The sequence below is a fragment of the Alexandromys fortis genome, unplaced genomic scaffold, assembly GCF_014885135.2.
Source record: "Alexandromys fortis isolate MF-2015 unplaced genomic scaffold, M_Fortis_MF-2015_v1.1 scaffold_46, whole genome shotgun sequence".
NCBI classification, from domain to species: Eukaryota; Metazoa; Chordata; class Mammalia; order Rodentia; family Cricetidae; genus Alexandromys; species Alexandromys fortis.
Genome location: NW_026067919.1, coordinates 10,205,556 through 10,223,435, shown reverse-complemented (window position 1 = coordinate 10,223,435; position 17,880 = coordinate 10,205,556). Strand labels below are relative to the sequence as shown.

General features: G+C 49.8%; 1 protein-coding gene across 1 annotated transcript; it reads left to right on the top strand.

The window, feature by feature from the left end:
• The first annotated feature begins 1,158 nt into the window (after positions 1–1,158).
• On the top strand, positions 1,159–15,692 carry LOC126500636 (annexin A8). The gene is made up of 12 exons (XM_050140683.1): positions 1,159–1,315; positions 4,641–4,731; positions 5,760–5,854; positions 7,031–7,144; positions 7,764–7,854; positions 8,612–8,691; positions 9,097–9,156; positions 9,624–9,717; positions 10,565–10,660; positions 12,212–12,270; positions 13,475–13,597; positions 14,824–15,692. Exons 1-12 carry the CDS (start codon positions 1,295–1,297, stop codon positions 14,881–14,883), a joined length of 984 nt encoding a protein of 327 aa, XP_049996640.1. The 5' UTR covers positions 1,159–1,294; the 3' UTR covers positions 14,884–15,692.
• The last annotated feature ends 2,188 nt before the right edge of the window (positions 15,693–17,880 follow it).

Genomic DNA, 17,880 nt, shown 5'->3' with positions numbered 1-17,880 from the left:
AACTCACATGAATGTACCTGGATAGAAGCATCTCAATGCACACAAGCATGAGTACTCCAATATACACCAACCCTAAAAATGCAGGGGAGCCCAAGCTTCCAAGGCCTGGAATGGATCTTCCATCACCCTGTGGTGCAGAGGCTGGGGTCTTCTTCCGTTGGAGGCATTTCATAGCACAGTTGCTCAGTGGCTCTCCGGTTTTCCCGGTAGCTGCCTTCTCAGGGCATAGCTGCCCCCTTCCCCATGCCGCAGGAAGGAGCAAACTGAAGACTCTGTGTGTAGAGCAAAGAGCACTGGAGTCGGGGTGGGGACCTTGATCGCTTCATGGGTCATTCTTAAAAGGCCACTCTGCGAGTTTTCTTAGATTTGAAGAATCATGAGAGAACTGTTTTTGTGACAGCTGAGATCTCTATATGAGCCTCCCTGGAACTAGGTGGTGCTCCCAGAGGCAGTGACTTCATAAAGACAGGTAGGTAAGAGTTAGCTAAGTTAAGGGGTGAGGTAGGGACAGCTGTGCTGAGGAACGTTCTAAGAAGAGTAGACAAATCCCCCAGATGAGTATTTTGTGGAAAAAGCCTTTTTTCTTGGCAACTAGCATATCCTAGACCCCCCAGTGGGAGGCAGCAGCCTCCTAGTCTACAAGAGCTGACTGACAATGACTCCGCTCTCATGGGACCTGTCATTTGAGCAAATTATCCAGGTGCTTGAGATGTTCCCCCTCTAGCTCTTAGAACTTGTACCTGCTTCCTAGGACTGTGACAATGTTTTGAGGGGACAGCACTACAGGGGGGTTGGAGGGGGATTTAGACACAGTGTACCCCAGTGAATGGGGGGTGGGTGACTGTCTTTTTGCCCTTTGCTGAGTTCATTGCAGTTAATTATGTTGAGATGGCAACAAACCAAAGGGCTGCGGGTGGGATTCCGTTCTTCTGTGACTGAGATCTGCCCAAGCTAGAAGAAGAAGCAGCTTTTTTTGTTTTTTTGTTTACCAAGTTGCCTTTCAAAGGCTACCTCAGAGTTTCCGAGCTGTGTGGAGGCCACAGCCCAAACATTTGTAGCAAATGATGTGATCCTTAGGGCAGGCCTGGGCAGTGCCTGGGTGGGGCCTGGGAGCCACAGGAGGGGCCCAGAGCCAAACCAAGCCTGAGGTGGCAAGGAGGGAGTGCTGGGTGGGGCCTGGGCCTGTGTACACAACCACACCTACTAGCCGGGGAGTAGCTGTGTGCAGTCACTGAGTAGAGCCCAACTAGTGAATCTTCATCTCCCTGGGAAAAGTGGCTGTGAGGCAAACAGGATGGCCTGGTGGAAAGCCTGGGTGAGTAGGAATAATCTGGGGAGGTGGGTCCTTGCTTTGTGTTGGGTGATGAGCACTCAGTGAGGACAGAACCTGCTAGGCCACGTCCTCGTGAGAAAGCTGAAAAAAAAAATTGCCAATGCTTAGAAAAGTTACTACCGGGATATGAAAAGTAAGACAGTTTAAATAAAATGAAACAAAATGTTTTTTAAAATCTTGAAATGCAAGAGGGAGCTGACAGATAAGAGAGTCTAGAGGGAAGCGTCTGAGGACAAAGACCACTTAAGAGCAGGGTTTCTGTGGATGTGTGCAGGGTGTGCATTTGTGTGTGGAGAGACTCCGGGGGGGGGTGCATTTTGCAGAGGTAGCAGTATGTGAAGCTCTGGAGAAAAATTGCCCTGTGTGGTTTGAATGTCCTGGGTAGGTTGGATCTAGATCTGGAGAAGTAGCCAGGATGGAGCATCAAGGGCCTTGAATAACATGCTAAGGTGCTGGAACTCAACTTTTGAACAACAGGGAGCTGCTGGTATACTTTAAGCTAGAGAATGCTCTGGCCAAACACATTGCCATTGGATCTCAGCGGTGAGCAGTTCCTAACCGTGGGTGCTGGCCCCGGTGGCCTGATGCTTAAGGCAGGTCTAGGGACAACCTCCTGGGGACCTGTTCAGAATGATAATAAAGCTGGCACTCTCAGAACCTACTGCATGGGGACCCTCCTCCAGGCACCTCTCATTCAGGGCCCTTAGAGCCTCACAGCAAGTCTGTAAGGCTGGCACCGACGGCTTCAAACACAAGTGAGGAAACTGAGCCTCAGGTGCACTAGACAGGCACTGAAGTAGCCACACTAGTAAGTGTTTAGGTCTGTGCAGCCTGAGTCCAGACTCAGACTCAGTCATCCAGGGATGTTGACCCTTGGGAGAGCTGACTGAGGACAACAAGGCCTCTGTGTCTGGCCAGGCAGCCAGTGAGAACCAAATGTCCTCTGAACACGAATCTGGATCAGAGCAGGACTGAAGGGAGTGGAAGAGTGGCCAGAGGAGCCCATCTTCAGAACAAGTTCCCCTTGGGGTCCCCTTGAAGAGGCAGCCTGTGATAGATCAGGCAAAAGACTGGCAGTTCCCGCATGCCCATGACAGAATGTCTTCCAGACACAGCATCCAGGACTGCCTGAATTACCTTTTGTCTGGTAACTTATTTGTCTGAACCCACCGGCCTCAGAGTAGCCCCAACGGGAGCCTGAGACCGACCTACAGGGGCTGGGATAGATGCCTCCAGATCCCCACTCCAGGCAGGAGCCACCTGATCTTTGGTCCCCAGAACACTGCCCTCTATCAAAAAAACAAAACTTCTCAATGTGGTGATACCCCAGCCAGCCCTGAAACTGCTGACAAATGCTGGTCCCTGAATGGTATGGAGACACCTCTTAATCAATAGGTCTCTGGCAGCAGGGAGCAAAACTAAGAAGTGAGAACTTAGAGGCTCCCCACCCCCACACTCCCAGAAGACTGGCGTGCCTTTGGGTGAGGCTCTCTCCAGTGAAACACTCCAAGAAAACCAGTGTCTGGGGAAGAGTGAATCATGTGTAGAGTGGGGGAGGCAGACAGAGCTCCGATTCTGAGTCAGGCTGTGGGTGAAATGCCAGCAGCGCCATTTACTAGCTATGCGACCGAGCCCAACCTCCTGGCCTGTAACATGGAGCATTAACACCTAATATGACTCCGGGGAGAGGGGGGCTGAGCATCATGTCCAGTGCACTCTGCAGAGGGGGCACTCACCTGGCTTCTAGTAGCAGCACGTGACCTCACAGCAAGAACTTTGCATTTGTGGACAGTGGGGGCAGCATCTGAAAGACCACTCAGAGCCTGGCTCACCCCAGGAATTACTTCTAACAGTTCCTGTTATAAAACATGATCCAGTAGATGGGACATAAAGATCTATTTCTGGGCCTGTGAAAAATCAAGCGAAGGACACAGAAAGATGTCTTTGCTTCTTACTCAAAAGAAGAACCCTTAAGGATATACCATCCGTGGGGACCTGTTCTGCATTTTCAGGATCTAACGTGAGGCTTGGGTGGAAGGTTGGGTAAATGAATCAATGCATGGAATAAAGGGAAGATAGGTGGAGGATGCTTGAAAGGAAACAAAAAGGGGGAAGAAAATGGGAAGAGGAAGAAAAGGAGAGGGGAGTGGAAAGAAAGAGGAAAGAAGTGCAGAGGAAGAAGAAAGGCAGGCAGATGGCGTGAGGGCTGTCTAGCTGGGGTAGAGAATTAGTGAACAGCTGGGAGGATGCGTGAGTAGAAACACAGATGGGTGGGTGGGGACAATGAGCCAAACAGCAAATGACCAGAACTCATTTGACTAAACTTCTCTCCATCTGAAGGACCTGGGTCTCCCTCATTCAATTCCTTCCATTCTTTCCGCTCCTTCCCCTCAAACACACACTTTAGAAGAGTCATCCATGGTAAGCCTCTGATTAATTATGCAGAATACACAGAGAAGTGGCCCTAGTACACGCCCTGGATTGGAGGTTTGTAAGACAAGGCTCTGCATACTTTGGTTTTCAAGTCTATGCCACAATCTAAGGACATCCTGCAGTTCTTTCTGAACACAACGCTCTGCCCCATATGATTCTGTGGCCTGGGAGAGATGCTCAGCTTGGCTTTTGGTCTTCTGAAATACCCACACCTCATCACAGGAAAGGCCTAGACAGGTGTAGACCCTTCTCTGCAAAGCGAGACCTGTGTCAGCTCCTCATTCCCTAGGCAGCCACTCAGCTTTTGAATTCATTTCCTCCCATCCTGCTGTATACGGGACTTGAAAGAAGTATGTGTAACCAGTATGCTACCTTCTTTCAGTCAACAGGTGCTTTTTGCTTTGTTTTGGATTTATAGGTGTGTGTGTGTGTGTGTGTGTGTGTGTGTGTGTGTGTGTAGATAGATAGATAGATAGATAGATAGATAGATAGATAGATAGATAGATAGATAGATAGATTTTTATTTTGTGTTCATTGGTGCTTTGCTTTGTACATGTCTGTATGAGGATATCAGAAACCCTGAAACTGGACTTATAGACAATTTCAGAGCTGCCATGTGGGTTCTGGGAATCGAATCAGGGTTCTCTGGAAGAACAGCCAATGCTCTTAACCCCTGAGCCACCTTTGCAGCCCCGAGGTGGTTTCTTTTTACAAGCGCTGGTCTCAGCCACACCCGTTAGCTAAGGAGCCAGAGAGGTCAGTCGCTCCATTGGTCTCAGTGCCCAGGGGAGATCCTTAGCCTAACGGGGTACACAACCAGGTCCCCATGCCATTCCTTTACTTCTCATGATGAGCATCCCTGGCTGTCTTGCAGATTGAACAGGAGGGTGTCACCGTGAAGGGCAGTTCTCACTTCAACCCAGACCCTGATGCAGAGACCCTCTATAAAGCCATGAAGGGGATTGGTAAGTACCAGCCACGGCCTTGTGACTGGGGCCCCACATGCTCACATCCCCAGGAAGGAGATACCAGGGACAGCCAGGCATCAAAGCTGTACCCATTTAGTTCTGAGTGACTACATTTCCTAGGGAATCACACCAGCTCTGAGGTGGGTGACTGTTCATTCCCAAGGGACAAGGACAGGGGAGACTGTCAGTCTGAAATTTCTCACTAGGAAAATGGCTGCGAGAACTCTGGGCCCACTGAGTCACTGTGGACTCAGAAGATGAATTGACATAGGGCCTGCTTTAGGCATGGGGATGGAAGTTTAGATGCTGCACCAGGGGTACTAGCCATGTGGATTCTGCAGCTTGTCCCCTGCTCCATGTTAGTTGACCAGATGGCCACCTGCTTCTGCCCCGTGTCGACTGACCAGATGGTCAACTGTTTCTGGTACCACCCTCGCATGACTGAGTGGGAAAGGACTGGCTTAAGATAGGACTTGGTCTCCCTCCAGATGGGAGTCACCCATTGGCTGGTTCCGCCTAGTGAACTGGGGCACTAAAGAGAACACCCATTCCCAGAGGTGTCTCTCCTGAATTCTCCTACCTATTGCTACCTATAAGATCTTTATTGTTGGTCCCACTCCCCACCTGAGCAAGTGGAGGCTTCAGGAGATGAGCCTACTTGTCCATGATCTACAGGACAGGCTCTCAGACACAGTGGTCTGGACCTTCCTCTAATGTGACCACCACAAGGAAAGAGATTAAGAATACCTCGCTTGGCCACACTTCAAAGGTCCAAGCCCATAGTCCTTGGGTTCTATACTATAAAGTCAAGCCCGAGCCACACCCCAACACTGTGTAACTTGGAGGTGGAGAACAAAGAAATGAGATAGCTGGCTGTCTTGTTTACACCGTGGAAATTGAGCATTTGTGGCATTCAGGTAGTATGGCCCAGTTGCCCAGCCAGCAAGCATTTCCCCTCTCCCCTCCCCAGTTGTCTCTGATGCCCCCAGAGGTAGAGGGGATTCTCATACTGTACACCCCTGCAGGAACCAATGAACAGGCCATCATAGACGTGCTCACCAAGAGAAGCAATGTGCAGAGGCAGCAGATTGCCAAGTCCTTCAAGGCTCAATTTGGCAAGGTAAGCAGGGTGCATACTGAAGACCGGGCAGCTCCTCCAGAGATGGGCACATTCATAGGGGACAATGCAGTAAAATGATCCTTCCATCCATCTGTAGTCATTTCTCTGGCCATTCTGTTGTGTCTGGTAGGCTCATTTATAACTCCAGTCACGGTCTGGAATTGGCCTTTCATGGTGGAGCCCCACTTCTTCCCCATTCTCTCTCGCTGCAGTCCTCAGTTGTCCCTCAGGATCCAGCCTCAGCTCTCTTCAGCTTTGTCCCCCACTACCTGAACCTCTTCCGTGCTCCCTGGCAGTGTATGCCTGGCCCTCCTCCCCTCCACAGCACAGACACATGCTTCCCATGGTCACTCCCATGTCCCTCATCTCTCCTGCCACTGGGGATCTAGCAGCTCTTAGCACAGAGCCAGGAATTTGAAGGTACACACTGAATACCACAGGTCTGTGCCTAGACGTGGGTGCCTGGAGAACCTCCCTCTGCTCACAGATTTAACACAAAAACACCAGTGATGAGGTGCAAGCCTCCCCAGGGGAAACTACATATTTGCAACTCCTGCTTACTGTTTCAAGCTTGTCCTCTGTGTTCAACATCAGAGAGGCAGAATAACTTCCAAAGTTACTTCCAGAGCCTGTAAGTGACAGTGGCAAGGATCAGGGGTGTGGTGCCTGGTGGCTTCTTGTAGACACATGTGCCCTTAGAAAGAGACAGGAGTGAGATGGAATCTTGGAATCTTCTCTCCCTTCCTCCCTCTTTCTTTCATTGTTTTCTTTTTCCTTCCCTCATTGAATCATTTAATTTTGTTAAGCATGGTGCTGCCACACCCAGGTCTTGCCTTTTGAAAGCGATGGCAATTCTATTTTCTGGAGTTTAGAATGTGCCCAGAATTTAATTGTTCCCAGAGCTGTCACCCCATAAGCAATGGTATGAAGCACAAATTCCGTTGTCTGTATTTAACAGGCACTAAACAACGGTATGAAGAACAAGTTCTGTTGTCCCTATTCAACAGGCACAGATGCTGTTGCTTAGAGAAGCTCAGGACCTGGCCCAGGAGATCACACCAGCATGACAACTCTGTCATGTGGAGAGGAAGAGTCTCCAGGCCAGGTCCCGCCTGCTCTCTGACTCCAATGGGCTTGGAGGACACGTCATCTCACCTTCCCTTTTGCCTGCCCTAGGACCTCACTGAGACCTTAAAGTCGGAGCTGAGTGGCAAATTTGAGAGACTCATCGTGGCCCTCATGTACCCGCCGTACAGATACGAGGCCAAGGAGCTGCATGACGCCATGAAGGTACTCCACTTTGCCATACGTTAGAATGGCCGCCTGGTCCCCAACTTAATTAATGAGCTTGCAGCCTGCTCAAACAGCCACCCAACAGTGCGGCTGGCCAGTCACAGCGAAGACCCAATCAGTACTTCTTAGAATAGGGACCAGAAGGAATGCAAGGGACTCAGAAACCCATCTCTACGGTCCAAGCACCACCCATTGGCCATCTTTCTCTCCTCAGCTTTCCTATTACTCTCATAGATGAGGTGGCGTTGGAGACCCAGAAACCACAATCCTTCCCACTTGAAGGATATTTTTGTGATCTATGCCAGGCATTTAACTGTGTTCTCTAATCCTACCTTCAGGGTAGGGTTAGCTCATTCTCCTCATTGACAGATGAGTATACATAAAAATGGGCAGGTGAAGCCACCTGTGTGAGACCACCCAGCTAAAGAAGGAGAGCCGAGATAATTTGCCCCGATATCTGTCACAAGAATCAAAGGTGGGGATTCAATACCACCCCTCTAGCAGAGACCCCAGCAGAGGAGGGCAGAGAGGTGGCCATAGCTTCTGAGAAGACAATGCAGGCAGAGCAGGAGACCAGGAGCAGAACACTCCAGAACATAGAGGCTTCTCTCCCCAGGGCTTAGGAACCAAAGAAGGAGTCATCATTGAGATCCTGGCTTCTCGGACCAAGAACCAGCTGAAAGAGATAATGAAGGCCTATGAGGAAGGTAAGGGGGTGGCCAAGATGGCGGGGTGGAAACCTGGGAATGGCTGAAGTGTTAGCAGCCTGAGAGGGAATGAGAGTTGGGAAGCTCCCAAGGGAACTATGCCAAATTGGAAAGGACCCTTTGGAGGTCTTTTCATACCAGTCCCAGTACCTATATATGCCAAATCCTGTGCCCAACTGTGGTTGAGCATGGGGAGAGAGGTGTGTGCCAATTAAGCTCATGTCCCTTAATGCTGTGACAGACAGTACTGGGGAACAGAGGCAGCAGTGGATGGGAGAATGCTTACCGGATGCCCATGGGCTAAGCCAGAACACTGGAGAGGGCCATCTGCTAGGGCCACACTGTGTTAGGGGAGCCCCACTGGCCAGCTCTCCCATATAGTACATAGTTTGCCAAACTAGCAAAGGCCAGCCAGCCCTCCATGTTTACAACCAGCCAGGGTAGCCTGAAGGTTCTGGCTTCGCTGAACTTGGCAACAGAATGGCCTCCATCTTGCAGGTCTTGGTCTGGTTCTCTGGCCTGGTCTGTGTCTCCCTTTAGCTTGGTTGCTCATTTATGTCACTTTGGAGTTTGGATGATTACCTAGATCGGTCTCCATCTCTAGGACATCTAACCGTTATATGTACACCTTCTATGCCAAGAACTTGTCCTCCCATGCCCATGGGAAGAAGAGGCGGGAAGTAGGTATGGAGGAGGAAGTACGTTGCAGGCCCTGGGTCACTCACTGTCCATGCCTTCTGGTTCTCTTCCCCTGCAGACTACGGGACTAACCTGGAAGAAGACATCCAAGCAGACACAAGTGGCTATCTGGAGCGGATTCTAGTGTGCCTCCTTCAGGTATCACAACCAGGCTCCAGGAATCTGTGGCTGGCTCAGGTCCTAGCAGCAACTCTTGAGCAATGCTTTTGAGTGGCATCTGGGATATGGGGAACCTGAGTGGTCTGAGGACAGTACCTATGCCTCAGCATGATAAAGGGGTCCTAACTGCAGAGCCCTCTTGCCTCAACCTTTGTGTGGCTCCGTGCCAGGCTCTGCCTAGCTTAGCTCCCTGAATCCACCATTGCAATCTGCTCATATCAGGCAAACACCAAAAATGAGACTTGGTGAGGACAGCTGGCCTGCAGGTCTCATGGTCTCTAGAAGCAGCAGCCCTTACCTACCTGCCCTCTGAGCCCCACAGTCCCCTCGGCCATGGGTTCTGATTGCTGACCTGCCTTACAGAGCCATTTACTCTGATCCTAGGGCAGCAGAGACGACGTGAGCGGCTTTGTGGACCCAGGCCTGGCCCTCCAAGATGCACAGGTAATACTGTGCCCTGGTCTTACCAGCTGAACTCTGAGTTTCGTGATCTCCTTTGCCAAGGGGAGCCTTCTTTAGTCTAGACCCCACCCTACAGCCTCCACCTTGTGGTGACAAAGGAGGAAAGAGAGGTCTCTGGAAAGCTCCAGAAGAAGAAAAAGCTGGAGAACCTGGGGAAGGAAAGTACCAAGGCTTTCCTGGCAGAGACGGCCTCTCTCAGAGCCCAGAGCTCATTCATACTCAGATCTCTGTCTGTCTCTTGTTGTTCAGTTTTCCCAGAGCAACAGGGAAGGAGCATTTCCTAAAATAGCTTCCAGCCCCAGATAGAGAAGACCCTTGAGCCAATGTTGTTGGTGGAACAGGAGCCCAGGACAGTGAGCCATCATATTGGACTGTCCAAGTGAAATGGAGGCTGACTTCAGATCTGGGGCCCCGGAGTCCTCTCTCACCTCCTTGTTTCCCAACCCTAGGATCTGTATGCAGCGGGTGAGAAGATCCATGGGACTGATGAGATGAAATTCATCACCATCCTGTGTACACGCAGTGCCACTCACCTGATGCGAGGTACGGGGCAGAGGGGGGAAACGCGGGGTGCATGGTCAGGGTCCATCCTCGATGGGTTCACACATTTTGGGGTAGGGGCACGTGGATTAGAAAAATTAGGTTGGAGGAACAAAGATATGAAAGACACACAGAGACATGGGATAGCACCAGGAGGGCAACTCAGTAAATACTGAAACTGAATCCTGAATCTTCCCACGTTTATTTTCCATATGTTTTATTTTATATACCCCGATCCTAAAGAGGGAAAGAAGACCAAAGACCACTTTAATGTGACACAAAGGACAACCAGAACAATTGCTTGCTTCAGTACTTGAGACATCAAGTCACTCTTTCCTGAGTTAAGCATTAGATATTCTGGGCAGGATATGCAGTGACTATACCCTAGAGCAAGTGTCCTGTAGGCAGCCACTCCCTGGGTCAAACCTCCTGTTTTGAAATGAAGGGGCAGGAATAGGCTTGAGTTCTCTGACCTTTGGTCAAGATGGAGCAGATCCACCTCCGTGGGCTGTCTTAATCTGAAACACCAAATAACCACTCCCTAGATCAGGATATCTCGTTTGTAGCTACACCTGTCGTTAACAACTTTGAAAGAGCAAAATAAGCTCAAACTCTCTGCCCTTCAGTCAAGGTGGAACAGGACTCACGTGTGTGGGCCCTGGCAGTATGTGGTGCCCTAGCCACACATCCTCTCCCTTTGTGGGAAGATTTAGTCATACGTGGCTTAGATTTGGGAAGAGAGGCATGGAGATCTGAACTCTTTCCCCCGTGCCAAGAGGGAGGCAAAGATGGCACACGGATGTGCAGCATGTAATCTATGTGTTTCTTGAGTAAATTCTTCTCTCCATAGTGTTCGAGGAATATGAAAAAATTGCCAATAAGAGCATTGAGGATAGCATCAAGAGCGAGACCCATGGTTCCCTGGAGGAGGCCATGCTCACTGTGGGTAAGAAGGGGCGTGGCTCTTGGCACATATGCATCCACAGCCCATGAAGGTGAAAGCAAAGGTTGGGATCTATAGTCAAAGGTCATACCTCACACCCAATGCTCTTAACTTATACCCTTTAGGTCAGGTCCCTGGGTTCATAGCACCCAAGAGTCTCGGTGTGGCCTGGTGAGAACTATTCCCTGTGTTATCTATACAGTGCCCCATGTTGCATGAGAGAGAGAGAGAGAGAGAGAGAGAGAGAGAGAGAGAGAGAGAGAGAGAATTCACATAAGTGTTACCACAGTAACTCCAGGACCAGGGCCCAGGCCTGCCCACAGATACTACTTAGTGAGCATCCTACTTCTGTTCCTGTACCCTGCTCAAAGCCACCTTTCTGGGTCTAATTGAAGTTTCAAGTCATTACCTTAGTTGCTAACTGAAAAAAAAAAATGAGTGTGTGTGTGATTTGAGGCCCAGCCACGAGAAACCCGGAAAACTTTGCCTGCCAGAGGACTGAGCCGGCTTACCGTAACCTGCTCATAGCACATCTTGGGCCTAAAGCTGAAGTCATATGGAATGAGTCACAGTAGAAAATAGCCCTGAGCCAGGCAGAGAACCACCCCTGTACCACCTCACATAATGGACCCGAGATGAGGATTCCCAGGCTAGGCACTCTTTCCAGGACAGTGGTGATGACTGTGGTAAAGTGTATTTGGTTTATCCTATGTTGCAAGAGCTAGTCACACCCTCTGACGTCACCTAGAATTCTACCCATGGACCCTACATAACAATGCCTCCTCAACAGCAAAGGTGTGCAGGACCACACTGTGACGGGCAGTTCCTGCTCGTTTTTTCTTAAAGCCTTAGTTAGTCAACCTCAGGTCATAGATGCGTCAGAAGGTTGAGCAACAAAGTCATACAGAATCAGGACAGAGTTTACACACATCCCTATTCCCCATGCAACCCACACTCTCCCAGCCTTGGGTTAAAACACCATCTCCCCATAGAAGATGCCACGGTCCATGAAAGATATTTCTATGGAAAAGAAAAATTGAGGGCCATGTTCCAAGCCAAGGACTCATGGTGTCTTAGTCCTTAAAGCCAAGCTTCTTTTGTTACATGAAAATACAAAATGTGGGGTTTCCACTCACAAGGGACTCCGAGATGTGTAGCCACCATTCTGTGGCAGCCTGTGTGGAACCATGTTGTCAATCAAATTCTTAATGGAGGGGCTTCCTGAATGGGACAGCTTAGAGGTGTCCTCCTGAAGACCCGAGGTGGTGACGCCAGACGAGCCCCACAGGTGCCCACTGCATTCACATCTCACCTTTGACCTGGCTGCTTTGGGCCCTTGGAGCTCTGCCCATTGCCTGAGGCTCTGCTCCTTGCCTCATTCTCTCTGCCCGACACAAAGCCTCCATTTTAAAGCTAGGTGGCACACAAAGAAACATGTCAGCCTTTACACAACAGTAACCCTTAACACCCACAGGAACACATAAACAAATGCAAGTGTGTACAACACGGCCCACACCCTCCTCTTGTTGCTAATACAGTTTTCCTGTTTGCCAGTGAAATGCACGCGAAACCTCCACAGCTACTTTGCTGAGAGACTCCACTACGCCATGAAGGTAACCATCCTGGCTGCCGCCTCCTTCACAATGAGTCACCCCGACAGGATGCCGGATGCACAGCCACGGGGCTCAGAGCCACTGCTGCCTGAACTCTGGGGTCCCTTTGTTCTAATCTCTCATATGTCAGAAAGGTTTGCATTCTCAGAGGGCAAACTAGGGAAGGGAAGCCACAGCTCCAGAAGGGACATTTGAGCAGGTGCATTGACAGATGTTTGTTGAAAGCTCACTGAACGTTGACACACAATTGCCAGCTGAAATGTTGTGAAGCTAAGGCTGGATCGAGGTCACATGACTGCTAAGTGGGAGAGTCATGCATCAGTCTTGAACCTATTGGGTTGGGCTTTTCATTGCACTATCCCTCCTTTCTGAGAACACATTTGTTGTTGCAGGCCGTAACACCCTTGACACAGACAGACTGTAGGGACATTCCCACATTTAGCGTGTCAGTTTTCCTCCCCGAGACCAGGTGCTAGCTTCAGAGTTCCCGTTGTTTACAAGGCTGCCCTGGCTACAGAAGTGGACATGTTGCTCTTTACAAGTAGAGCTGCTGGGATCTGGAACTAAACTGGAAGAGAGACATTTAAAGCAGTCATCAGTGACTAACATCAGTGCCCAACCTCTCCAGTACATAACTCTGGCACCACTTAAAGTGAGAGCCAAACCAGCACCCCAAGCCCTCCGGACACACTGTCCCATGAAGGAGAAAGTGTGCTGTTTCCTTGGTCATGAAGCTCCATCTGACCCAGGACTAGTCAGGGATGAGAGAGAGCCAGAAGGTCCTGCTGTGGAATGGCCAGTTGAGTAACGTGGGCAGTGATGCCGCTCAAACAGAAAACCTTCCTGGAGCAGTGAGGGTTTGGGGTATAGAACCTGATGTGGCAAAGCAAATCATACGGCAACCTGAAGTATTGGGCTTCTACTAAGGAAAGGCGCAGCCCCTGAGTGAGGAGACTGAGAAAGAGAGGTCCATTGTTGTGGGCTGTAAAGGAGCCCAGAGCACTTGCCCAGCATGCACAAGTCCTCAGGGTCTGTCCCTAACACTACCAAGGAAAAGAATTTGGGAAAAAAAACTGTATTAGCAAAGCCCCCCTCTTGGTGTTCTCCCCACTGGTGCAGAGCCTCCCCCCACAGGTCTGTCCATCATTACAGAGGTAGATAGGAAAGGTGAGACGTGACGGCTGATTGGCACTGTCTTCTCCAGGGAGCAGGGACACGTGATGGGACACTGATAAGGAACATCGTCTCAAGGAGTGAGATTGATCTAAACCTTATCAAGGGTCAGTTCCAGAAGATGTATGGCAAGACTCTGAGCAGCATGATCATGGTAAGACACAGGCCCCTCCCTTCACCGCCAGCCTGTGACACAAACATTCCTGGGACACAGGTGTCATAGGTGGCCATCCCTTCTAGCAGGCATCTCATGCTTGTACTGCTTACCATGTGGCACATGTAGGGACCAGGAAGGAGAAAGTGCAACTATGGGGAGTGAGCGGAGCTCAGAGGCTGCTCTTATCCCATGAGTGGCTGTGTGTCTGAGCTGCAGGATATGCCGAAGCCTTGAGAAGGAACGGTTTCTGAAGGGGCAATGAGACTAAGACGTTTTGTAGAAACATACTTTTCTTTCTTGTCATTATTTCCTGAACAATATGGTATGACTATTTACATAGTATTCCCATTGTATTTGATGCTATAAATAATCTAGAGGTCGTTTAAAGTATAGAAAGATGTATGTAATTTATACCCAAGGCCAGGGGCATTCCCTACTAGGGATTTGAGTGTATACACTTTGATATCTGTGGAATCCCGGATTCTTCCATGGATACTGGTTTCAGACAGGATGGCATCAGGGAGGCAGGCAGGCAGTCGTCAGACAGGGGAGTTTCAATTGTTATTTGCTGTGGTTCAGACTTCACAACCAACGTGTCAGGTGCCAGGAGATGAAGAACAGGCCAGCCTGTGTTGCTGCTAGGTCACCCACAAGGTGCTTCTCATCCCAAATGGTGTTTTATAGATGAGAGAGCAGGTACCACAGATGTGAAAGGAGAGTCTGTGTATTCTAACAGAAGCATGGTCCAGGCCTACAGAACCTAAACCCAAGCTTCCTCTACCCCATGCTATGAGCTCAGATGTGACTCTGGGCTCCCTTCTTTCAGCCATGGTGGCGGGTATTGAATGAATAAGATCATGTTGAATAAGTGAATAACTCTGTGCCTCTGGAACCTGAGAGAACATGAGGAAGAACCCCGGGGCAGTTGACTGTATGAGGAAACCGCCCACAGGCCTTCCTTGTCTGAGAGCTTTGGAGCGGCTCTGTCTCTGTGACTCATTTTCCACAAGCACCCCCATTTAGCCAGGCAGAGACTTAAAAGGAGAATCAGCGGAACAGTGTGAAATGGGGAAGAAAGCGGGATGGTGTTACAGAGAACTGTGGCATAGAAACCCTTGAAGGGACAGGCCACGCCCAAGGAGCCCAACTCTTAGTCATGGTAACAGAAGACCAAGGCCAACATCACAAACACCCTTCTAACTCACATGTGCCTCTTCCTCCAGAATGACACCAGTGGCGACTACAAGAATGCCCTGCTGAACCTTGTGGGCAGTGACCCCTGAAGACATCAAAAGAGCAAGGGCAAGAAGAGTGAGCCGTAGGCCCAGCTGCTTCAGCCCTGACCCTGGGTGGGGTGGGGAGAACACCTCACCCAGCCTGTAGTCTCTGTCCCCCAGTTTCCAGTGCTTTTCACCCAATGCTCCTGACCCACAAGGTGAGCCCAGCCTGGGTTCGTCCTTCCACCTCTCCCCTGGGTCGTCTCTAGGTATTGCAAAGCCCACCCTAACTTTACATCTGACCAAACAGAAATGTCAGCAGGAAGGAACCAGCAGGAGCCTGCGGGTCATTCCTTCCTCCTACAAAAGCTCCTGGGTGCAGGTTACACAGATGCCTGGGCTCTGATCCATTTGCTGAATCAGGGTCTTTGAGAAGCCAACAAACATGGATTTCCAGCAGGTGTCTCGGCGGCTGAGTTTCATCAGGCAGCCAGTGGGAGTGCCGGAGAGTAACACAGCCAGGGGAACTGAGAAAGACCGGCGTCTCTGGCATTTGGGGTGTCTGTAACACTTATTTACCAGAATTGTTAGGTTGCAGGTAGATGAAAATTCTTATACCATCCTAATAACAATAATTAGAGTAGACAATAAACCAGTCCTGACCCAAGTCCACTGTGGCCTGGGAGACTTAGGCTTGTCCAGGTGTTGACCAAATCAGCCACTCGTACCCTCTGTGGCAAAGCTTGCAGAGCAGGAAGGCCCCCAACCCTGAGCATGAACCCTCCTGTGGTCCCTAAGCCTGAAGAAGCTAAGAAAACTCTTTCTAATATTCGTTGAGCTTTCAGAATCATAAATATTTGTACTTTCAAAAAGTCTGTGGCTTTGTAGCAGGTTTCTGTGCGTGCCCTGGGGTGAGAGTGTGCTTGCGTCCTTGGGAAGACCAGAGGTCAGCATCAAGTTGTCTTCTTCAATTTCTTCTCCACCTTCATTTCTTGTTGTTTCATTTCTTGAGACAGGGTTTTCTTGTGTAGTCTGGCTGACCTAGAACTAGCTCTGCAGACCAGGCTGGCCTCAAACTCAGAGATTTGCCTGCTGGGATTAAAGGTGTGGGCCACCCTGCCTGGCTCTCCACCTCATTTTTGAGACAGTGAACCTGGAGCTCACTATGTCCACTAAGCTTACTGATAGGTGGGCTCCTGGGGTCTGCCTGTCCCCACTCCCAACGATGAGGTTACAGACATGGAAGCCATGCCCAGCCTTTATGTGTGTGTTGGGGATCCTAACTCAAGTCTTTGTGCTCACACAGTGAGCACTTTCTTCCTTGACCCATTGGCCCAGCCCATCGATGGATGCTTAGCAAGGATCAGAGTGAGAAGCAGAGCTTTAGGGGAGAACCTGTGGACGTTTCCCTAAGGGGATGCTTGGAATGACATGTGTCCAACATTGCTCTGGGGACAGGACTTCTAAACGATGATAGTTTGCTTTCCCTTCCTAGTTTGTGACCAAAACAATATCTCAGAGCTAGACAGGGCATTAAAGTTAGCTGGTCCTATTCCAACCTGAAGGTTTTTTTGTATTCTATGGCATTCACACATCCAGGGTCATCCTTGCTAAACTTGGTATATATAGGGTATACTTGGAAGCATCCAAAGATGGTAATTTACTGATTTCTTGGGTGGTCCTGTCTTTTTCCTGTTACTGCCTATAGATCCCTTCCCACCTAAGCCAAAGTCTGCCCCATTGTGCTCACTGTTCACCATCTCCAACAAGGTACAAAATGTTTATTCTTCCCCCAACAATGGTTTACCAGACGCAGGTTACATAGTCCATTAAGAGGTATGCCCAAGCTAAATTTCTGTACGCCTTCTAACTTTTCCTCCTGGATCCAGTTTTTAGCCATGGTCTCTGAACATGTTCTAGTTTGCAAACTCCAAAGAGTGGCCCCTGGAGGTAAAGGTACTTCCAGGTGAGAGGTCAGGCTAGAAAAAGTATGGATGCAGCATGGGGGATGGGATCTACCTCGGCCACGCTGGCTCCATGACTCTGACCTAGTCACTTTTGCGTCTGTTTATTTTCCTTACCTGTCAATGCAAGTAGCATCCTGTACATCAAACAACCCTGGACCGGGGTGGAAACCATAATGTTCTGGTGCTCACAGATTGCATAGGTCAGGAACTCAACCATGGAACAGTGACAACATCTTATCTCTACTCCAAAATGTCTGGAGACGTCACGGAGAAAAGCTAAAGGCCGGGGCAACTAGAGCAAAGACTAGAAATGTCTGCACCTGTGTCGGGTGCCTGGCGAGTCATGGAAGACTGCACTCCACTGTGCCCAAGCTCTTACATACAGCTTTCCTCACAAGGCAGCCTCATGGTGGGAGAGTTCTTCTTTGGTAGCTTAAGTTGCCATAGCTACCAGGAAACAGGAAGAACCGTATTGTCCTCTGTGACTCATATGGCTGCACTTTCCCCATGTGCAACTGATTAAAGACATCACATGACACCCCATCTTCAAGGAAATGGCATACAGTCCTCATCTGTCAATGGGAAAATGGTCAAACAGTTGAGTGGTTGTGTTTTAATTCGCCCTTAGTGGTTCTCAAAATATGTCACAGTGTGCAGCACAGTCTACTCATATGAAAGGCTATGTCACAGGGGCGGAGTAAGCTCCAGAAGCCTTGCAAGGATGCCAGGTTGTAGGGTTGCTACAGGACCCAAGGAAGGCTTCAGGGTAGGAAGGGTGGAAGCTGTCTTAGTTAGGGTTTACTATTGCTGTGCAGAGACATGACCATGGTAAATCTTATAAAGAAGATTTTAATTGAGGGGACTTGTTTCCAGTTCAGAGCCTCAGTCCGTCTTGGAGGGGAGCATGGTGGCATGCAGGCAGGCATGATGCTGGAGAAATAGCCGAGTGTCCTACATCTTGCAGGTGACAGAAAGTCAATTGACTGTCACACTGAGTGAAGCTTGAGAAAATGACTTCAAAGCCCACCCCACCCCACCCTCACCCACCCCACCCCACCCTCACCCACCCCACCCTCACCCACCCCACCCCACCCTC